Source organism: Brachyhypopomus gauderio, chromosome 15 (genome assembly GCF_052324685.1).
Source record: "Brachyhypopomus gauderio isolate BG-103 chromosome 15, BGAUD_0.2, whole genome shotgun sequence".
In the NCBI taxonomy this organism is placed as follows: domain Eukaryota; kingdom Metazoa; phylum Chordata; class Actinopteri; order Gymnotiformes; family Hypopomidae; genus Brachyhypopomus; species Brachyhypopomus gauderio.
In genome coordinates, this window is record NC_135225.1 from 19,776,921 (window position 1) to 19,801,635 (window position 24,715).

Sequence of the window (24,715 nt, forward strand, 5' to 3'; positions counted from 1 at the left end):
TCACTACAGCCCAAGTCTCACTACAGTCTGAGCTGTATATGTCTCACTACGGGCCAAGTCTCAGCTGTATATGTCTCAGTACGGGCCAAGTCTCAGCTGTATATGTCTCACTACGGGCCAAGTCTCAGCTGTATATGTCTCACTACGGGCCAAGTCTCACTACAGTCTCAACTGTATACGTCTCACTACAGCCCAAGTCTCACTAGTCTCAGCTGTACATGTCTCACTACGGGCCAAGTCTCAGCTGTAAACGTCTCACTACGGGCCAAGTCTCAGCTGTACATGTCTCACTACGGACCAAGTCTCAGCTGTAAACGTCTCACTATGGGCCAAGTCTCAGCTGTATATGTCTCACTACAGGCCAAGTCTCAGCTGTATATGTCTCACTACGGGCCAAGTCTCAGCTGTATATGTCTCACTACGGGCCAAGTCTCACTACAGTCTCAGCTGTATATGTCTCACTACAGCCCAAGTCTCACTACAGTCTCAGCTGTACATGTCTCACTACGGGCCAAGTCTCAGCTGTATACGTCTCACTACGGGCCAAGTCTCAGCTGTATATGTCTCACTACGGGCCAAGTCTCAGTTGTATATGTCTCACTACGGGCCAAGTCTCAGCTGTATATGTCTCACTACGGGCCAAGTCTCAGCTGTATATGTCTCACTACGGGCCAAGTCTCAGCTGTATATGTCTCACTACGGGCCAAGTCTCAGCTGTATATGTCTCACTACAGGCCAAGTCTCAGCTGTATATGTCTCACTACGGGCCAAGTCTCAGCTGTTTATGTCTCACTACGGGCCAAGTCTCACTACAGTCTCAGCTGTATATGTCTCACTACAGCCCAAGTCTCACTACAGTCTCAGCTGTACATGTCTCGCTACGGGCCAAGTCTCAGCTGTATACGTCTCACTACGGGCCAAGTCTCAGCTGTATATGTCTCACTACGGGACAAGTGTCAGCTGTATATGTCTCACTACGGGCCAAGTCTCAGCTGTATATGTCTCACTACGGGCCAAGTCTCAGCTGTATATGTCTCACCTCGGGCCAAGTCTCAGCTGTATATGTCTCAGTATGGGCCAAGTCTCATGTCTCACGGCAGTGCGGCGTGGACAGGGTCATGCTCTTAGAGGACGCGAGTGCAGCGGGAAGTTTGGGTGCAGCAGGCTCGCCTGAATAACGGACGCTCTCCAGCGTAACACGTAATACGCTGATGATTTTTTTATTTTTGGAGTTTTTCCACCATCCCAAATTAGCGGAGGAAAGCGGCGGGGTCGTGAGCAGCGGGTGGTGGGCGGCGGGTGGTGAGCGGCAGGGCCGGGCTGGTACCTCCAGCTTGAGCACGTCGTGCTGCAGTTTGCGCTGGAACTCCAGGAAGCTGCCGATGGTGAGCTTGCCCTTCAGGTCGGCGCCGAAGAAGTAGGTGGTGAGGGCGGAGCTGCAGGCGTTGTTACGCAGGGTGTTGCCTGTAGTGGAGCGGTCTCTGTGACGCATACCCATACTCGTCTGAGAACGGATGATGCTCTGGACCTGGGGGACGGACACACATATATACACACACACACACACACACACACACACACACACACACACACACACACACACACACATATATACACACACACACACACACACACACACACACACACATACACACACACACACACACACACACACACACACACACACACACACACATATATACACACACACACACACACACACACACACACACACACACACACACAGGGAGACAGAGAGGCTGATTTATCAAATTAAACTCTGGAGGGTGCTGCTATGTTCTCATTGAATAAATCATTACATGGCTGGCCCGGTTCCAAAGTGTAGGGGGGGGGGGGGGGGATGCCCCAGTACACTACTGTACTCACACCGGAGCGCCGATCTGGTGAAGCTCTGGTAGACACAGGCTGACGGGAGTGTCCCAAATACACACCCCTGCTTCCCCATCAACATCTTCAAGGTTACTGATGATGTGTGTGTGTGTGTGTGTGTGTGTGTGTGTGTGTGTGTGTGTGTGTGTGTGTGTGTGTGTGTGTGTGTGTGTGTGTGTGTCTGTGTGCGCGCGCGCTCTCCTACCTGCTCAAACTCCTCCAGGTCCACCTCCCCGTCCCCGTTCAGGTCGAACATCTTGAAGGCGATCTCGAAGTTCCTCTGAGGTGCTGCAGAGAAACAGCGTAGCTGGTGTCAGTGCTCCTGCAGGAACCGCTGGGGAATTTGGCCATTTACAGAGAACCCAGAAAGACTTGGCTGGCGTTGCACAAATTGAACGATGCTAATCAGGCCTCTGACCAACTCCCTCCGGCCTAAGCAGGAAGGCGAGCTGTCATGGCGGGACCTGGGGGGGGGTGTGCCACTGAGGGAGGGGGCCCTTCACTCCGGTCACACTAATGACTCTGGCATTAAGACCACGGAGAACCAAGGATCTGCAGACCCTGCATTCCCTCCTGAGCTGTCCGTCACACTCTGATCCACAGCCTCAAATTATGTGGGGCGTGGTCTGTTTATGAAGCCCCGCCTCCCCGAAGTGCATAGTTCAGGTACGCCCATCCCCGTTTTTCCAGGAACCACCTCTACGTGGAGAGGTGCTGAATGTTTGAGAGTTCACAGGACTGGGGTGGACAGAGATTGGACATAAACCTGCTCCTTCTCCTCGAGTGGCCACGGGCAGGCCCTCAGTGTCCAGGCACTTCCTGTTCCAGCTGTATTTCTAAACATGTCCTAAAAATGAAAAATGACTTTCAGTACAGCGAGCGTCCCGAACGGCGCCGTTCGGGACACGCCGGGCTGTGCGGCCAAGACGCTCCTTTATCACTTTGCCCGTTTGGAATTTGTTGATGGTGACAAGACACAGAACAACATAACACACACACACAGGCACAAACACACACACACACACACACACACACACTCACTGGAAAGGACGGTCGTCAGGAATATGTAGTCGGAGAAGGAGATGAGGCCGCATTCGCCCAGGGTGTAGAAGATGCTGTCCTCGTCTGCAAACTTCTCCCGCTCCTGAGAGATCTTCTGTTGATCCCAGGAGAGGGGGGATAGGAGAGACCGTGTCAGCGCTTCCATTTCTGCCCACCAGGTGGAGCACTTCAGGAGTTAGCGGTACAGTAGCAGCCGAACGGGGCTCAGACGAGCAGGCGCTAGCATGCTAACACCACGTACACCAACCATGCAAGTGCTACATACTCAGAGTGAGACACGGCAGACGGAAGAGGGAATGCAAAGAGAACACACACATTATTAACACACACGTCGCTGTACGCTGGATGAATGTGAGACACCACAACAGTATACGGTGTGGATGTTATAAACAGATACCTAGTGCAGTACATACTGAGATACTAAGACCTTAAACCTGAGTCACATAGACGCTATGTGACCAAGGTGGGTTTTTACATCACACTCGAGTGAACAGGTTTGGCCTTGTTCACTTTTCACACACAAAGTGACGCACAGCTATCGCACACTGACAAGAATCCCGCACAACACACACACACACACACGCGCACACACACACACACACACACACACACACACACACACTGCATGCTAGAGTACAGTCTGGGCTGAGACTGTGTGTCTGTTACCTCTGTCTGCTTCCGGTCCGACCAGTGTGTGGAGTGGGGGAGAGAGAAGGGGTTACACAAAACACAAGCTCACCATTACTGGGAATACTGGGAGAACCGTGCTTACCACAACACACGCTCAGCGTTTAACACACAGGCACACAAGAGTCCTAGAGCACACCTACTCACACAGGTCGTACACATGCGCGCGCACACATACACACACACACACACACACACTTCAAGGGGGGTTATTAAGCACACTACAAGGCGATAGCAAATAGGCACCCGTGCAGATGTTATTGTCACTATGCAGAAGATGCAGGAACATGAGATTTCCCCAGAAACCTGTATTCTACATGTGGGTGTTCAAGGTAGGCTTGAAGCAAGGACTTAGGTGCAGCGTACGCCTGTGTGCAAGGCTAACTACTGCATGCGTGTGTGTGTGTGTGTGTGTGTGTGTGTGTGTGTGTGTGTGTGTGTGTATGTGTGTGTGTCACATGTAAGAGACGAGGAGAGCGCAGGTTATTTTTATTGTGGGTCTCCAAAGGTTTTGGCATTGGGGAGACAGCCAGCTGGTGCAGTAATACTAGCTGACGGAGGGAGAGAGAGAGAGAGACAGAAAGAGGGAAAGAGATAGAGAGGAGAGAGAGACAGAAAGAGAGAGAGAGAGTGTGAGTGAGTGTGTGTGTGTGTGTGTGTGTGTGTGTGTGTGTGTGTGTGTGTGTGTGTGTGTGTGTCTAGGGCATTGAGCTCCAGGCTTCCTGTGTCCCTACTGTCACCTTCAGAACACTTTGAACATACAGCACTTCTCTCAGCCAGGAAAACACACACACACACACACACACACACACACACACACACACACACACACACACACACACACACACACATACCTCAACGCAACCAACTTAGCAGGCTACAAAATTCTCTCTCTCTCTAACACACACACACACACACACACACACACACACACACACACACACACACATACCTCAACGCAACCAACTTAGCAGGCTACAAAATTCTCTCTCTCTCTCTCTCTCTCTCTCTCTAACACACACACACACACACACACACACGCACACACACATATTTAGGGAACCCCCATGAGATGATCCAAGCCTCTGTCTCCTGCCACAGCATCTCTGCTCATGGCAGAGTCTGGGGGAGCCGACGGGAGCCGACGGGAGCCGCCCGTGAGCCAACAGCATCCTCCTTTAACTGACGTTGCGCTCTTCAGACGTGGGTCTGGGGGGTGAGGAGCACCTGCCCTCCTCCCACGTCAGCCGCCAGACTCTTCCCACTGTTGTGAGACCGTACGGAGACGACGCTCGGCTGGGACTTTCCTGAGAACTGCCAAGGACCAGCTGAGCCCTTGCTGAGACAGAGCTAAGGCGCGGCTGAGTCCTGACTGAGACACGGCCGAAATCAAAGAGTCCACGTGGATACAGCGGAGACAGTGTTGAGGAGCTATGAGAGCCCAACTGAGACCGCTCCGAGACATCACTGAGCCAAGTGAGCCCTAAATGAGAGGTGAGCTAGACTGAAGAGTTTACTGACTCTGTGTGTGTGTGTGTGTGTGTGTGTGTGTACACCATTCTTCCTGCAGGAACATGCTGTTTCGCTCCATCTGAGGTGGGCTAGGGGTCCAGCCCGTCATCGACCGGCTCACCACGCCGCCTCAGGCTGAGTGACACAGCAGGGCGGAGCTTACAACAGGGCGGAGCTTACAACAGGGCGGAGCTTACAACAGGGCACCATCACCGTGTACATGCTGGCAACTGCCAAGAGATCTGCAGTGCTGACGGCAGCGGTGAGATAGTGTGGAGTCCAACGCAGGCTGGGTGACAGATGGAGGGGACTCATGGGTCTGTCTCTCTCTCTCTCTATCTCTCTCTCTCTCCCCCTCTCTCTGCATCTCTCCATTCCTCTCAGACTGCTAGGGTCACTTCAGGGCTCTCTACTCTGCATAAATCCCGGGAAGTTGCTGTCGCCAAACTCAAAGAGAAGAGCAATGCTCAGCCAGGCCACAGGCCCTTTGCTTATGAGGCATCTGAGATCCCCGGGAGCAAGAGTGTGTGTGTGTGTGTGTGTGTGTGTGTACATGTGTGTGTGTGCGCACCAGCAGGATGACGAGCCAACTCTTAGTTAACCAGGTGCTGCAGGGCTGTGATTTAGCCCATTACTGATCATCAGCATCACAGAGAGAGACAATGTGTGAGAAACAGAGAAGTTCAACTAGAGTACTTCTCTCACTCACACACACACACACACACACACACACACACACACACACACACACACACCTCTTGCATATAGAATTACGTGGCACTTCTGTCTCTAGTGTCGGTAAACCAGTCAAACTACTGCATGCAGACGTAATTCGCCACTGAACTAGGAGCTTGAACCTGTTTCTCTCTCCGTCTGTCTCTGTCCTCTCTCTCTCTGTCCCCCCTCTCTCCCCCTGTCCCCTCTCTGTCTCTCTCTGTCTGTCTCTGAACCTCTCCGCCCTCTCTCTCGGTCCCCCATCTCTCTGTGTCCCTCTTCTGTCTGTCTCTCTCCCTCTCTCTCTCCCCCCCCATGGCCTTACCAGCAGTGAGCTTTAATGCTCTAGCTCAACACACTCCAACATCAGTGTACCAGGTAATAAAGCACCACAGAGAAAGAACAACAAAACCAGGATCACAAACCTGCGCGCACACACAGTGTGCATTGCTTTTGTCTGGTTACGGATACTAAACACACACACACACACACACACACACACACACACACACACACACACACACACACACACACACACACACACACCAGCAACACTCACCTTCACAAACTAATTACAGATTTGATCAGATCTTCAACTAGATTTACAACAAATGGCATTTCGGTGTTTTCCTGTGCTTGAATGTGTCACACAGGTGACAACTCAAGTGTTTTCTTGTTCAACACTGACAAACTCTCCTATAAACGCAAACTAATAGGGGACAGACAGCTACAGAGAGCTTACAAAGAACCATGAGTGTGAAGGTGTGTGTGTGTGTAAGCGACTGACAAAGATAGAGATAGAGATAGAGAGAGAGAGAGAGAGAATATCAGAGATACAAGAGAGAAATACCAATTAAAATTTGGCTTAAATTATTCATAAAAGTGATTGACCCAACTGCACTATATAGCAGTGAGGCGTGGGGCCCCTGACAAAAAAAATTTCACGAATTGGGATAAACATCCAATTGAAACCCTGCATAGACTTCTGTAAAAACATCCTGCACAAACAGAGATGAAACACCCAATAATGCCTCCGTGGATGAATTAGGACAATATCCACTTTTATTCAATATTCGGAAAACAGCCATACATTCTTGGAAACCTATCAAATCTAGCAACCCACAATCCCTCCATTATGAAGCATTGGCTAGTTAGGAACTCAACATGGAGAGGAGGTCAGAACTCAAGACAGACACGCAGACAGATACACACGCAGACAGCCAGACACGCAGACAGCCAGACACGCAGACAGCCAGACACGCAGACAGCCAGACACGCAGACAGACACATTCGCTCAAAACATCAGACCCAATCAAGTTATCACCAACCAAACACAAAACGACATCACTTACTTAGACTGAAACTACACAACACCACAAACTCCAATGCTATTTTGACCCTAAAGCGAGAAAGATCTTGACAGTGTACGGACTGGGTGAGCAGACCCTGGAGACAGTGCTGTACGTTTATGGTGCCCTAAATGTGACACCATTAGGAAGGAACTCTACAGGGAGGAACTGAGCACGTCCCGAGTGTCAGCACTGCTGAGACACTACGGCCCGTGTTAGGAGAGAAGAACGGACCGATCACACACACACACCACGACACGCGTCTGTCACAGCCTGAAGGACAATCAGTGAGGATAATCAAACAGGTGATTATTGATTATTGATTGATTATATAAATTGTCTTGGCTCTTATTTTCCTATTCCTATATTGATTAGTAATAACCGTGTAAATAATGTCGTTTCTAGTGCTCTACACCAACCTATAACTGTGTGTATAATATTGCTCTTATCTGTGTTGTGTTTATTCTTAGGTATTTCCTGTTAACTGCACGGGCAACAGTGTATTTGATTACATTCTTGCCAATAAAGCATTGTTGAACTTGAAACAGAGAGAGAGAGAGAGAGAGAGAGAGAGAGAGAACGAGAGAGAGAGAGAGAACGAGAGAGAGAGAGAGAGAGAACGAGAGAGAGAGAGAGAGAGAGAGAGAGAGAACGAGAGAGAGAGAGAGAGAGAGAGAGAGATCCACCAACTCTTGCTGTAATGCTCCTGCTGATCCTGAAAATCCAAAGTGAGGTAAACAAAATCAACCACAACACATCAGGCCGGTTTCCATGGCAGCAGTCTCATCAGCATTCCGCACGCCCCCCCCAGGTCTACCTAGGGTCACCTGACACTAGGCAGAGGCTGTGACATCACAGCGCCGTACGACCACAGGACTAATGGGAAGTGTAGTTTGCTTCCAGAGCAACCTGGGGACACAGATTTGACAGCATGTGTGTCCTGGTTGGGAGAGGACGGGGGACAGAGACAGTGTCCTGGTTGGGAGAGGACGGGGGACAGAGACAGTGTCCTGGTTGGGAGAGGACGGGGACAGAGACAGTGTCCTGGTTGGGAGAGGACGGGGACAGAGACAGTGTCCTGGTTGGGAGAGGACGGGGACAGAGACAGTGTCCTGGTTGGGAGAGGACGGGGACAGAGACAGTGTCCTGGTTGGGAGAGGACGGGGGACAGAGACAGTGTCCTGGGTCCAGGGCCCACTGTGGTGCCACAGGCTACAGATAGGGGGCAGCACACGGTGGGCGGCTCTACCCGCTCACAGCTAGTAGAGTCGGTCCGTCACAGGCGTTCGGCTTGGCATGCACACGCAGAGACAGACAGACAGACAGACAGACAGATCAAGAGAGAGAGAGAGAGAGAGAGAGAGAGAGAGAGAGAGAGAGAGAGAGAGAGAGGATCCGAGAAATACTATACAACACTAAAGCATGAGCAGACACCTCGGCATGAGAGGAAAAGAGATAAAGAGAGAGGGAAAGAAATTGAAAACGATACAGATGGAGGGAGAGTTTAGAGTTGTCCGAGGTCAGCTACAAGCGTTCTGGAGCCCGTTCAAATCTACAGTGGATGTGAGCACGGTGTAAGTGAACCTGAACCATCACCGTCTGGGTCCAAGCCCACCAACAAACCGCTAGGCTCAGCCCCTGACCATACTGAATTATTCAAGTAAGCACACTCCATCACACACAATCTTCTGTACAAAAAGAGTGTGTGTTGTGTGTGTGTGTGTGTGTGTGTGTGTGTTTAATAATTCATTAGGGCCAGGCAGCTGCCATACTTCTGTGCTATTGTTCCCTACAGCCAGCTCAGCTGCACCTGTGCTACACTCGCTTCAGGTGTGTGTGTGTGTGTGTGTGTGTGTGTGTGTATATGTGTGTGTGTGTATATGTGTGTGTGTGTGTGTGTGTGTGTGTGCAGTAGTGGGGCTCTGCCATCACTGTGTAAGAAGAGAGAGATCTAATGAGTTTATATGACCCCACTGGCATCAGTGATGTCAATTTGAATAGCAATCTGTCGGCAACTAGCCAGGAACAGAGCGTGTGTGTGTGTGTGTGTGTGTGTGTGTGTGTGTGTGTGTGTGTGTATGTTTGTGTGGCGGGGGGGCTCTAGTCAGGGACAACGTACACGTGTGGGGGTGTGTGTGTGTTGCAGACTCAGGCTCACGAGATGAGGTTGACACACCCTGTATCCATTCTGACCGTGTGTGTCCAGGTGTGTCTCCTCCTCCCAAAGTCAGACCCACCTAACCATTTATACCCATGTTTGCTCGAGCCTAAATCAGGAACGTATTATATCAGTATCACTAATACACTTGTGCTGGGTCATTATTATATTATATTAATTAATCATTAATATAATTATTAATAGTGCAGGATCACTGGAGGTCTGATCACTAGCCTCTCTCCCTTCTCTGCACTGGACGGTGTGTGTGGACAGTAACTGCCCTACGCGCGCCTCGTTTCTGCAGAGCCTTCGAGATGCCGCGAGATGCCGCACCTGCGGATTTAGCAGCAGCCCGACGATTCTGAATGAAATTTAGAAATTTCTAGTGCGCTGGGTGGGGCTGAGGATCTGGCACTGGGCCGAGAGACACCGGCTTCACCCTGACAACTCTGAACAAAGAGGCAGAGAGAGAGAGAGAGAGAGAGAGAGAGAGAGAGCATTAGAGAGCATGAGAGAGACAGATGGAAGGAACAGGTTTTCAGGGCTTAGGAGCCCGGGTGCATATAAACATGTAATAAACACACACCCACCCCCCCGACACCCGTGAACACACCCATGCAGCTCAGGGCACACCCCATACCTGCCAGAAGTCCTGGAGAGAGGGAGGGGCATACAGGGGAGGTGGAGAGAAAGAGGAGGAACAGAAGAGGGGAGGGGAGGAGCCAACATGGAGGACAGCAAAATGGAGGAATGAAAGAATAAAGAGAAGAAAGAATGGAGGGTTTTATTGGTTACGTGGAGGGAAATAAGGAAATTATTGCGAGAACAAAATAACACCAGTACAAGGACACCAGCAAACGTTGCAACATGTAATTACAAAACTGTGAGAATGCTCGCGGAGGAAACAAGATAACAAAACACCTATAGAAACTATGACGCAATGGTGTTTGTTAAGAGAGAGAGAGAGAGAGAGAGAGAGACAGACAGAGAGCATATACAATTACATGTCAATACAAGTACATACTGGTGGTAAACATACACTGCTTTTGCATATAGCTGCAGAGATTATCTCATTTTATCTCAGATTATCTCAGCGCTGAATGCACACTAACCAGGTGAGCACCCCACACGCACACGCAGACATCCATGCAAGCAGATGCCGTAATTCGGTGCTAATCCCAGCCTCACCTGACGTGAGATTATGAACAGGTTAGATTGAGTCGCAGGGCGTGCACGCAGACCTGCACGCAGACCTGCACGCAGACCCGTCACCATTACACACACGCGGAGGTGAAGGTGCAGGATCAAAGCAACGTGCATGGAGGGGGAGGAGGGTGTGGAGAGAGAGGGTGAATGATGAGGGGAGGAGAGGGAGAGAGAGAGAGAGGGAGGGAGGGAGGGAGGGGCTCCAGAAGGAGGTGCGTGTAAGGAAGGAGAGGTGGTCATAAGAACAGGGATGAGATCTCAAGGCCCGTGTGCGATCGGTGGGGGAGGGGCCACAGAGGAAGAGTGAAGACGCTCGGGGAGGGACGGAGAACGAGGAAGTGATCCCAGCACAGCGCACGCTAACAGGGGGAAGTCATGTGCCTGCGCCAGGCCCAGTGAATCGTGTGTGTGTGTATGTGTGTGTGTGTGTGTGTGTGTGTGTGTGTGTGTGTGTGTGTGTGTGTGTGTGTGTGTGTGTGTGAGAACCAATACCATCAGACTGGCCTGTGTAAGCCATGCCTGCATCGATTGTCTTATAGTGTATTCTCAATGCCAGAGGCCCTGTATGTATTTGTGAATAAACTCGTCGGTCGATGGAAAACAAGTGCAAGGTCAACGCAGTTTTGTACGCAGACGCCTTCCAAAGCCTGGCAAACTGGAGCAGGAGGGAACGGAGGAAAGAAGGGAGGAAAGAAAGAATAAGGGATGAGAGTGAGAACAAGAGGGACAGAGAGAGAGAGAGAGAGAGAGAGAGAAAGAGAGAGGGGGGGGAGACAGAGACAGAGAGAGAGACAGAGGCACAGAGAAAGAGAGGGGGGGAGACAGACAGAGAGAGAGACAGAGGCACAGAGAGAGAGAGAGAGGTTCTCATCACCTCCACTTGAAGCCGTGTGTCTTGCCTTTAACCTGATCAAGAAGAGAATAAAGCAACACACATCGATCGTGGCCGAGCGCTCACATTACAGAGCGTGCGTATAGTGAGCCAGACACACACTTGTTCCCTACGCCCTGCTTTTGAGTGTCATACACCCTCATTCCCTACGCCCTGCTTGTGTACGCGCATCAGAGACCCACTCACAGAGACCGTCTCTGTACAAGCCAAAATAAACCCTGTAAAAGAGAGAGAGAGAGAAAGAGAGAGAGAGAAAGAGAGAGAGAGAGAGAGAGAGAGAGAGAGAGAGAGAGAGAGAGAGAGAGAGAGAGAGAGAGAGAGAGGAGAGAGAGAACAAATGAAACAGGGGGAGTGTGTGTGTGAGCAGACGGCAATACAGCGAGCTCTTCCTCTGGCTGTCTGGACATACTGTAGCTGCCACTAACAGCACACAACAGACCTTTAAAAAAAAGAAAGAAACCTCACTCTTTAATGGACTGACATTGTCTGTCTTCAGCATGCAACCACGTGCGTGTGTGGGTGTATTGCACACGTGTGTGTGTGTGTGTGTGTGTGTGTGGACTGTGGGCCATGCAAAGAGTAAACGCGGATGCAAATCATAAAAGGCAGGAATACCACCAGGAAAAAAAAATCGATATTTTAAAAAGACACGGGGAGAGAGCGTCAGAAGGTCGACCGTGGCAGAGAAGGCCGAGCCTTACGACTCTCGGGGTGTCGCCCCGGCCTGAGAGCAGGGGGCTGAGGGACAGAGGGAGGGAAAGAGGGAGAGAGAGAGAGAAAGAGAGAGAGGGAGGGACTGGCTGCTCTTCTGGTCAGCTCGCACACCCACGTCTGCTGATTTCAAGCCTACAGCTCTGCTGCCAGGTGTGTAGGAAACGCAACTTACCTGTATCAGTGTACCTGTATATTCCTACCTGTATCAGTATACATGTATGTTCCTACCTGTATCAGTGTACCTGTATGTTCCTACCTGTATCAGTATACATGTATGTTCCTACCTGTATCAGTGTACCTGTATGTTCCTACCTGTATCAGTATACATGTATGTTCCTACCTGTATCAGTATACATGTATGTTCCTACCTGTATCAGTATACATGTATGTTCCTACCTGTATCAGTATACATGTATGTTCCTACCTGTATCAGTACACATGTATGTTCCTACCTGTATCAGTGTACCTGTATGTTCCTACCTGTATCAGTATACATGTATGTTCCTACCTGTATCAGTATACATGTATGTTCCTACCTGTATCAGTATACATGTATGTTCCTACCTATATCAGTGTACATGTATGTTCCTACCTGTATCAGTGTACATGTATGTTCCTACCTGTATCAGTGTACATGTATGTTCCTACCTGCATCAGTGTACATGTATGTTCCTACCTGCATCAGTATACATGTATGTTCCTACCTGCATCAGTGCACATGTATGTTCCTACCTGTATCAGTGTACATGTATGTTCCTACCTGTATCAGTATACATGTATGTTCCTACCTGCATCAGTGTACCTGTATGTTCCTACCTGTATCAGTATACATGCATGTTCCTACCTGTATCAGTATACATGTATGTTCCTACCTGTATCAGTGTACATGTATGTTCCTACCTGTATCAGTATACATGTATGTTCCTACCTGTATCAGTGTACATGTATGTTCCTACCTGTATCAGTATACATGTATGTTCCTACCTGTATCAGTGTACCTGTATGTTCCTACCTGTATCAGTGTACCTGTATGTTCCTACCTGTATCAGTATACATGTATGTTCCTACCTGTATCAGTATACATGTATGTTCCTACCTGTATCAGTGTACCTGCATGTTCCTACCTGTATCAGTATACATGTATGTTCCTACCTGTATCAGTATACATGTATGTTCCTACCTGTATCAGTGTACCTGTATGTTCCTACCTGTATCAGTGTACATGTATGTTCCTACCTGTATCAGTGTACCTGTATGTTCCTACCTGTATCAGTATACATGTATGTTCCTACCTGTATCAGTATACATGTATGTTCCTACCTGTATCAGTATACATGTATGTTCCTACCTGTATCAGTATACATGTATGTTCCTACCTGTATCAGTATACATGTATGTTCCTACCTGTATCAGTGTACCTGTATGTTCCTACCTGTATCAGTGTACCTGTATGTTCCTACCTGTATCAGTATACATGTATGTTCCTACCTGTATCAGTATACATGTATGTTCCTACCTGTATCAGTGTACCTGTATGTTCCTACCTGTATCAGTATACATGTATGTTCCTACCTGTATCAGTATACATGTATGTTCCTACCTGTATCAGTATACATGTATATTCCTACCTGTATCAGTATACATGTATGTTCCTACCTGTATCAGTATACATGTATATTCCTACCTGCATCAGTATACATGTATGTTCCTACCTGTATCAATATACATGTATGTTCCTACCTGTATCAGTGTACATGTATATTCCTACCTGTATCAGTAAACATGTATGTTCCTACCTGTATCAGTATACATGTATGTTCCTACCTGTATCAGTATACATGTATGTTCCTACCTGTATCAGTGTACATGTATATTCCTACCTGCATCAGTATACATGTATGTTCCTACCTGTATCAGTATACATGTATGTTCCTACCTGTATCAGTGTACATGTATATTCCTACCTGTATCAGTAAACATGTATGTTCCTACCTGTATCAGTATACATGTATGTTCCTACCTGTATCAGTGTACATGTATATTCCTACCTGTATCGGTATACATGTATGTTCCTACCTGTATCAGTATATATTAATAGATGTACATGTATGCTCGTGAGCTATGCAACTAATAAGTGTTATCAGTATGTGAAATCGTTGTCACTACACCCATGTCTACAGAACACTCCACAGTACTGCCTACAGCATTCTGGGACAGCAGCCTGTGGTGCAGTGAGCCGATATGAAGGTGCTGGATCAATTCTAAACCTCTTCTATGCTCCTGCTCACAGCTGCAGTGCTGTCAGTCACAAATCACCAGGTGTCAGACCAGCCACGCCCCCAAACCCGGGGGGTGTGTCCTCATCCTGTGGCATCATCCTGGCGTCACTGGGCCCCACAATAGCCCAGTAACTGCTGGGGTTCCACCCAGCCGCCCACACATCTGACATACAAGTATGCGTACGCACACGCACACGCACACGCACACACACACACACACACACACACACGCCCAACCTACGGCTTACCTTCCCATCATATCGCTTCACCACAAACTGGTCCAAGCCCAAGTCTGAGAGAAGAGGGAGAGAGGGAGAGAGGGAGAGAGGGAGAGAGGGAGGGAAGCAGGAGGAGAGAAAAAGAGAAAAAAAAAGTTAATTAGCACCACATTAAACGTATTACCATAATCCCCCCCATACAGTTTGTCCATGGATTTCCATAGTAAGACCTATTTACACAAATACTTTACTGACTACTGACGTCTACCAGTGATTAATATTACCCATTAACAACCCATTTCTCCTCTCCAGTGTTTTCGAATAAACGCCAGTAGCATTATGTTCTGATCCAACCCTTCATTAATCACCAGGAGACCCGGAGGGTTGGGGCTACGCAGGCGTGAACGAGGAAGGAGACGCCCAGATAGACGCCCGGCTGGACGCCCAGATAGACACCCAGATAGACGCCCGGCTGGACGCCCAGATAGACGCCCGGCTGGACGCCCAGATAGACGCCCATATAGACGCCCGGCTGGACGCCCAGATAGACGCCCAGAGAGACGCCCAGAGAGACGCCCGGCTGGACGCCCAGAGAGACGCCCGGCTGGACGCCCAGAGAGACGCCCGGCTGGACCCCCAGATAGACGCCCAGATAGACGCCCAGATAGACGCCCATATAGACGCCCATATAGACGCCCAGATAGGCGCCCGGCTGGACGCCCAGAGAGACGCCCGGCCGGACGCCCAGAGAGACGCCCGGCCGGACGCCCAGAGAGACGCCCGGCTGGACGCCCAGATAGACGCCCGGCTAGACGCCCGGATAGACACCCGGATAGACACCCGGCCCCCCCGAGGGCAGCCCTGAATGGAAGCCCCATCCCTTCTTCAGCACCCGGGTCCCGACCCCGGGTCCGTTCATCTCCAGGAGGAAGTCCAAAAAAATTTGAGCGTGACCGGAATATGCACCGGCACCGCTGCCGTGGTTCGCGCCCCGGTAACGATCGCCCCGGCAACAGTAGGGCCTGCGGCAGGCCACTTTCTCCCTGACGCTTCGTTTTTAATTGCGGAGCTGAGAGTTCGGGCAGAATCTCGATGGAGAAGGGACACTTCAATAGATCCGCGCCATGTGGCGATCGATATTTGAAAACCTTGTTATCTATCGGCGAAGCCCTCTGAAGGCCTCGGCCCAGCCCGCGAGCCATGCTTAGAAATCCTCAAAGAAAAAGTCTTGAAGGGGAACAGAGGGCACATCCTCGGCGTATTGGGCCGGGCCCGTAGCAGGAGGCGAGGGAGAGCCGGGCTGCTCCCACTACGGGGGCCGCTGGGACCTGCTGGTGACTGAGTTGGGGAGCAGGAGAGCCACGATGGTAGAGAGAAGGCACCATGCCCCGTGTGACCCCCCCCCAACACCCCCCCCCCCCCCCCCACACATGGAGCACTCGTTAAATCCGCTCTCTCACGCCCACAGCCTGCTGCTTCCACTCTTATTACCATTCAGAGAGAGAGAGAGAGAGAAACTGATAGAGTGATAATAGAGAGCTGTGAACACAAGACCTGTGTGACTGTGTTGAGAGGACTCTCAGAATGTCAAAGATGAGTACCACTCCATGTACAGTGGGTCTTTCATGAATCGCAAAATAAATGAGTTTTTATTGGGAGGCGTGAAGTTATGAAGTTCTGCGTGCGAGGTTGCGGATTCTCTCCCTCAAACCGTCGCACAGCAGTAACCGCGAGCCGAAGATCAAATTTCACCTCAGCAGCTGTCGCGCTGTGTGGGCACCACGCATTCGGACCTGCTAATACACTTACCCACCATCACGGCAGCAAAGTCACATCCTCAAACCCCGCCCACTGGCTCCTCTCAGCCAATCACCGTCGCCGGCCATGGTTGGCCGTTAAAGGCCTCTGCTGGCCGAGGCAGCGGTATTTAAAGAAGCGCACCTGTCCCAGCCGGGGAGGGATCACATGGGGCCCACTCTGGTCAAATTGCGCTAACCCCCGCTATGAGGAGGACACCACACCCCAAAAATCCAGCGTCCTTCAAGGGGGGGTTTGAGAAACCAACATTTACTTGGTCTGGGACTAATCGATGGGTGATTGCAGAGCGCGGTGCTCTGTGAGCGTAAAGAGTCCTCTCCCTGATTGAGTCCTAAATCCTGCTCTGATTCACTCCCGTTGTAAGACAACAAAAAAAAGTGCTGGATTCCCGGAGGGGAGGGCCCGGTAATGAAACCGGTCCCCTGCAAATCACAAATACCGCTGGGTAAGGCCGCTTTTGGAGGGATGTGTAAAACGCTCCCTGAACGAGGTTCACCACCGACGTCCCGAAGGCTGATGGATGAGCGAGCTGACGGAGGCGGAGCTGGTGGAGGAGGGAGGGGATGGGGGCGTGTGGGGAGGGAGGGAGGAAGATGGAGGGAACACTCACTCTCCGGCTGCTTCTCGTTGGGCGTGATGGAGCGCACGAAGTCCTGCGGCGTCATGTACACCTCCGCCTCGCCGTGTTCGTTGATGACCTTCAGCGTGGCGAAGTAGCGGAAGATCTTGTCGGGGGTGGAGTAGGCCCGGATGCGGTTCTCGTACTCCATCACCTGGCACAGGACGCAGAAACACAAACATCCGCTCGCTGTAACGTGAATTCAACACATTAGGAAGACTTCAGCAGATCCGGCGTCGTGCGGTCGGGACCGGCTGACGTGGGGACCGACGCTTGGACACCCGTGGCCGTCAAGCACGGCCGTTTGCACGAGGTACGAAGTAGAAACGGCTAAAAGACGAGATGGGAATATCTGTCTTAAGAGTGGAAGTTAAAATGCAGAGGCATTGACCTGCTAGCTGTGATCTTAATTCCTTAAGGAGATGCGTCAGATCAAGCGGCTGCCACAAAGAGCAGCCAAAACAAACAAGTGCGAGACTCCTGGCTGGGGATTAAAGAGTCACCATGAGCACTGCAGAGGATCAGGACGAGACATTCACATGGGGCTCTCAGGAGATCAACACAATGAACATTCACCTGCTTAAAGCCCCTGCCAGTGGAAACTCTGCATGCGTGCGTGTGTGTGTGTGTGTGTGTGTGTTCACAGGACACCGTTTCATGCGCATGTCTGAGGGAATACGACTTGTGTGGGTGACTTGTGTGGACAGTTATTAAGCTGCAGGGGCTCCTGGACTCCATTAGCAGACCGCTGGGAGCCCGACACGCCAGTCAGGAGGCTGATCAGAATTCACGTAGCGTGGGCGGGTGTGTGTGTCGCCGTCATTGTTCTGGGCTACAGGGAGATGCTAGCTGGGAGGCAGCTCGGACGGGCTGGCATCTGACTGGCAGCTACGCCAGCTGCTACTGAAACACGGTTTGAAATGAACACGCGGTAGGAATTTCTCTGATGGATTCACGCACATGCGCACACGGACACACTCGCACAGGACTGTGCACACCCACCCCGCGCACACGCACACACACACACGCGCACACACACACACACACACACACACACACACACACACACAAGACGTCGGTTTAGATCTTCAGCAGGAGATCTAATCCTGAATTTCTCTAAACGGTGTGTTAAACAAAGTCGATGCGGTGTGGTGAGAGGTGAGCACTAAGGCAGGTGAGATGAAGACGTTGATGATGTCAGGAGGAGCAAGCCCACCTCCTCCCTTCCCTACTGACGGAGGAGAACGTGCAGAGGAGGTGCAGACCTACGACCACCTTGGGGTGTAGCTAAACCTCCAACCCAAGTACACTACCGGCATGGATGATGTGTGCAGAAAGATCAGAGTTGCCTCTGCCTCCCGAGGTGACGAAGATCTCTGCGTGAGCAGGTCACTGCCGAAGAGATTCCTCCGGTCGTTAGCGTTCTCGCCTACGGGGTAGCGAACTGGAATGATGCCGGTATTAGTGGTGATGCCAACAAACTCAAGAAACTGATTACGGAGGCTGGCCATGTCTCAACAGCCCGAGTGGACCGTTAACGCTAGCGGCTGTAGCGCAACGAAGGAAGCTTCAGAGTCTTCTGACCGTCACGGGCAAGAACAGAAGTGTGTGCATGCTGGTTTAGGGAAACAGAAGCACACTTTCAATATGAGGGGGATACAAGTTCTCCGAGCTAAGGACATTTGCAACTACTGCAGTGGTCTAATGACTCCTGTGAACTTTGAACTCGATTATTTTCCTTTAACAATGGCATAAAATAAGCAAATGGATGGCTAGATTATAACTGTGATAAAAATAAATAAACTATGGCCTAGATGACATTACATTAACATGAACAAATTCACAGGTGCACTTGAGCAAAGGGAAAATAGCTTGGTGTCTTGGTAGTTCATAACCCAAGAACAGGCCGGTCTGGGGGGTTATTGATTATAGCCATTATTGAGAATGAAATTCCCAACTTTGGAGCTACCAGACCACAGCGCATACTGGACCAATGCCGCCCTGCCGTCTACAGGAAACATTAGATTGGGTTCAACTTTTTTCCACTAAGTATTATACAAGTACAAAGCCAAACAAAACACAGTTGGCAACTAACCAGAACTGCAAAACAGAAAGCAGATTATGTAGTGCAAAAGACTCCGAGGCTGACTAACAGTCAAGCACAATGAGGCCAGAGACATGGATTAATAGAGTCCCAGATTAAACATGATCATAGGCCAGACACACACATGAGATTAGTGACCATAACTAGAACACAGTCCAGAGATGGATTAGTGTAGTTCAGACAGTACGCTACGAATACTCAAAGTGTAAAATGCAAAGTGTAAAAAAGAATCACTGTCTTAAATATAAATTAAAGTGCAAATCAGAAATTGAAGTAGTTCATGTTCAAAAGTATGAATGAAGGAAGACAACTGGTGCCATTTTGAGGAGCTCTTGATCGATGAAGGCATGATGGTCTTCACCAGCCCGCTGGTGCTGCAGCAAAAGTTCCTGTAGTTCTTCCCAGGAGGTAGAAGAAGCGAGTATTGTATGGATGAGGTGAAACGTGTCCTTAATAATGTTTTTCACCTTCTATAGGTAGCATGATGATAAAGTTCTGGATGGAGGGTGGCTGGGTTGAGGGTCATGGTGGTTGGGCTTCATCACCCGCTGAAGGACCGTCTGGTGGAGGAGCACTTGCCGTACCACACCGAGATGCAGCAGGTCAGTGGGACCTCAGAAGGCACGGCTGTAGAAGCTCCCTCGTATCTTGGTAGGGGGGGTGAGATTCCCTCTGTCTCCACAAAGGAATAAAGACCAGGGTGGAGATGTTTACGGCTCACGGGAGATCTCATGGACACCTGACTCTTTTTGGTCAGCAAGTAGGGCTCCTTCGGCTAGGTCGTTGAGGTCCAGGTCACTGTTGGCCTCTTCACCGTTGCTGACCGAGCCTACCACTATGGTGTCATTTGCACACTTGATAACGGACACCACGGACCCGTAAGCGGTTATCAGTGAACAAAGTGGGTAAGCAGCAAGCTTGTGGCTCACCGGCACATAGGACATGTTGGAGGACGTACGGCTGTCAGGCCTAACAGGTTGTAGTCTGTTGGTAAGCAAGTTCAGGGTCCAATTACAGAAAGAGATGCTGGAAATTGGCTTGGGGTTGACCCAGTTAAAGGCAGAGCTGAAATCAATGAAAAGCATCCTAACACAGGAACTACTACGGTCCGGGACGGTCGGGACAGAGTGGAGAGGCGTCCTGAGAGCACCCCAGACCTGCTGAGACCGTAGGAAAACTGATAAGGGTCCAGAGTCTTCAATGCAGCGATACATAAATAAATGAAAATGCATTGGCGTCTGAGCAGCGGTAGGACTCCGTCGTCCGCAGGAAGATGATCCATCCTGTTTATATTTACTTTGACCCGTTAATATTGGTAGTGGCCATGATTTACAGCACCACGATGTGCAAGTGCTGCTATAATCATTCTGCAGCCTAAGTGATGATCCAACTTCAAAGGGTTTCATAAAAGCAAGGCATTTATATGGGTTTATATTAGCCCTTTATCCAAGCCTCCATAAAAGACATCAACAGAGACCAATGAATCGATAGTTACTTCCATGAAAATACCCCCCCACTTTTTACGGATCTTAGAGTTTGCCGGTACATTTGGGTGACATCACAAGTTCAAAATGTTCTCTCATGTCCGTCATTTCTAAAGCATTGATTTTGACGAGCCCTCATGATACCAGGACCACCAGGGGAGTGAAGTCTACCACCTCTTCCGGCTAACTGACAAACAAATTACATTTACTGTGCAATGCCCAATGAAAGCAGCGCCAGCTCTTTTCACAAAAAAGCAACGAGCTTTCATGGGGCGAGGAGCTTAATAAAATACTCGGAGCAAAACCGACAAGCTCCAAAGTCGATATCACCGAGTCATATTCACAGGCCTTCAGTACATCTCTCCCGTGGGTGCCCAGAGGCAGAAGCACCCATGAAGAAAGTGGTGAGACATTTTTCACTAAACTTGTCCTTTAACCCCTCGGCTTTACCATTGCTTACGTCCTCAAAATTGTTGAGAATCACGATGCGGACTAATGCTGCAATATGCAGTCGTGTGCAAATAATTTCATGTGCATGAATGAGTGCAAAGTGAAACTAACTGGGCCAAATGAAAAAAGAAACAATAGCGCAAAAAAAATGAAATCAATCTCTTGTGCAAACAATCCTGGTATAAAAACAGCCTTAGAGATCTAGCGGCCCTTTTATTTTGCCTTTAATCTACGAGGCTTGGAAGGTGGATCTATGAGGCAAAGAAGAGCTCTGAAAACATGCCCTGCAGAAGCAACCATGTTTTTAATTAACCAAAAAAACTTGTGATGGTTAGCACCCCCATTTCTAATCACAGTACGATATTCTAGGCATCTACACCTACTTACCGCTTGGAGATAATTTGCGTATCATTTTACAACTCCCGCCAGATTAGAACTCCCACAGTTCTGAAGCTAGGCTAGTGCATTTTGGCAGGTCAGCCTGAACCACACACAGAAAACGCAGCAGACATCAACAGCAACATCTGAGCAGACATGGAAGCAAAACACACATATTTACACACTGCATGCAGGCCCAGCAGGAAGCTGAATGGGGAGCTCCACTAGATCAGGCGCTTTATCTCTTAAAATCACGAGTACCGGAGGCAAATTCTAAAGGCATGAGGGCCTCTTCGACGGGAGTGCGTTGGGGTGTGGGGAGGGTGTGTGTTAGGCTCTCCTGAACCCCACACACGCTGCGTTTCAGACAGAGCACCATACAACATGCACACGTGACCACGCGCACACACCTGGTGAGCACACACCAGTCACACACCTGTGTAATCTGAATGTCATATTAATGTCATATCATAACCCATTTGGTCTCATTTACTCATTTCTGCTGAATAAGTGAATTCTATCACTGCAAGGCAAGAGAAATAATGTAATGAAGCATGTAAGGGTAGCTGTCCCTGTTATAAGGGGCACGGGAAGTAATAATTACTCCGAGTCTCAACCTCTGCACTACCATTTCTCCCTAATGTCCCTATAGAGCGGAGAGCTGGTGAAAACACATCAGTCTGACAAATTCAGCCACACAGAACACACACCTCCCACACACGAATGCACACAAGTAGTACCAACAGGCCAAAGCCTAATATAATTACAATAAAATTGGCTGTCACTCAGGACTGTTTATGAATCAAATATTCTAGCACACACACACACACACACACACACACACACACACACACACACACACACACACACACACACACACACACACATACCACAAATACATATATTTCAAAGCACTAAAACAGAGCTTGCAGCAGGGTTCTGGCTAACATGCGCCCTCACAGACAGCGAGCCCTTTGATTAGGTTCTGGTAGCACAAGGGCCATCTTGAGCTGTGGCTGATACCCCGCCAGGACCTGCCCACCCCGCCCCTCCGTCCTGCCCACCAAGGACCAAATCTGAGTATTTCACAGGCTGCTATTTCCTGTCAGCTGTAATGGCCTCGTCTGGTACGGTGTTACAGCACTGAAGCCCCTCCGGCTAGCCCAGTGGATTTACAGGACGATCCGGTTGGGGGTGTCGTTCTGGAGCGTGCTATTGGGACAGCGAGGCAGAGCTGACTCGTCTCTATGGGACGGGGTGACTCCCCGTCGATTACCTTGCGGTCACGGAATCCGACTCTCTGCTTCTTCTTCTTCCCATCCGAGTTCTCATCCTCTTCCTCGCCGCCGCTGGACTCCACCGCGCCGTCAGACTCCGCCTCCGCGTCGTGGGGCGGGCCCTCCTCTCGCAGTTTCTCCTCCAGTTTCGCAGACGAGCCCGCCTCTGCGTGTGCCCTGCCAATCAGAAGAAAGGACGGAGGATTCCGTGAAGGGCCACGCCTTCGAAATGTCAACAATCAGGCCTACCGATCACGTTCGAAAGAGCAACTCTCGTCAAGCAAACCAGCAGTGACTGACAGTGCTGAGATTGATGGTGTTTTGGTGCATGACTTGTTGACGTTGAGAAAGCGGGTTTGTATCCCGGGCCGCTGCTGTTTGGAGAGAACCTGCTTGATTTGCAGATGGTATCTGCTGTTTGTTATCAAGACAACCTTGCTGCCAAACTGTAACTCGTGGTGTAGAGTTTACTATCTGCAACAATAAAGCCGTTTCATGTTTCAGTCCCACTCAGGTTTGTCATTAACAACACAATCCCCGAACTTCAAAGCCATTTTTGTTAATGGTAAATTTACAGTACTTGTCCTACTGACTCTTTTAAATAGTTTTGTATATCTCATTTGCCAAATTAAATGACATGACATACAATACTAGTGCACTGTTTACAAGCAATTACAAAAATACTTTTTGAATTCTGAAAACGTGGTTCCTGCTGCCAGAGGCTTCACGGTTCTGGGAGGTTCAATCCTGCAGGACATTTCATAACGAGGCTTCAACATGAAATTTAATCATGTCGGCACTTTTAACTTTCCCGGATAAGAATGGTTTAAAGAAATTATATGAATTCTTAACCTCGCCCGTAAAAAAGGTCTATTGCAATAAACGCAAATTCTTCGTTGTTATCAATACTAGATTCTTGGATATGGGCGCAACCCTTCTGGGCAAGGTGCATGCAACACAGTTACACGAGAACTTTCAAAGAACTTTCCAGAAAAGCGGGGCGTGCAGGTGGGCAGGGCAGCTGTGAGGTCCAGGATGGGCTCCAGTGCCCCTCCCCTCCAGGCCCCTCAACCACCTCGCGGCATTAACGAACAACTGCTAGGCAGGCGACATGCACCCGCATCTGTCTGGAGGTGCAGACAGTACACGATGCTCATAAGACAACACGAGCAGAGAAGTCCAAGCAGACTGATCAGAACGGAACAGAAACAGAAATCAATTAAAGATTTTAGTACACAAGTACACAACGTTTCCAGAGGAAACGGGACATTTTGGACCGGGGTCCTTCATCAGTCGTGCGAGCAAAGTGCTTCTGATTTCATAGGAAGAGGAACCGGTTTATATATGAACACGTAGATGTTTAAATCATAACGTTCGTTCCGTGAGGTTTTACAGATCCAAGAGTGGAGATAATTTTTCTTAGAATTTCCTCATTTCTTTGTTACCATAGCAACAAGTGGCTATGTCGTTAATACAACGTCCATTAGTATTAAAATGCCTTGACACTGGAAATGACGCATCTCTAATCCTGGTGGACCGAAGGTGTTCAACAAAACGTTTCTCTTCTCTTCGTTTCTCCATGTAATGCTGATTACAGTAATGCAACAGACGACTCCTGCTGTGGTACACGAGTATGAACGAATTATAACAATTCATCTTTCTGTGCCAGTTATTTTAATGGTTGTGTTAATAAATGTATGTGTAGTACACATTTGCAGGTTGCAGGCTACAGTACCACAGTTGGAATCTGAATATCTGAATAGATAATTAAATCATTCTTGTCGAGCATGTCTATAAATGTACGTAATGTCTAAACATATATGTATATATAAAAATTAATAACTTAATATGTATTAATACGTAAACTTTCAGGGGTTTGCCAGTCTGAAGGACTCAACAGTGCC

The 24,715-nt window shown here is 49.4% G+C and overlaps 1 protein-coding gene across 1 annotated transcript in view; it reads right to left on the reverse strand.

Moving 5' to 3' along the window:
• The window catches only part of micu1 (mitochondrial calcium uptake 1), a 48,167-nt gene that overhangs the window by 10,922 nt on the left and 12,530 nt on the right, over positions 1-24,715 (reverse strand). Inside the window, 6 exon segments of the mRNA XM_076975416.1 lie at positions 1,328-1,528; positions 2,096-2,178; positions 2,932-3,046; positions 14,712-14,755; positions 17,110-17,272; positions 22,811-22,988. Coding sequence (XP_076831531.1) covers positions 1,328-1,528; positions 2,096-2,178; positions 2,932-3,046; positions 14,712-14,755; positions 17,110-17,272; positions 22,811-22,988 — 784 coding nt within the window.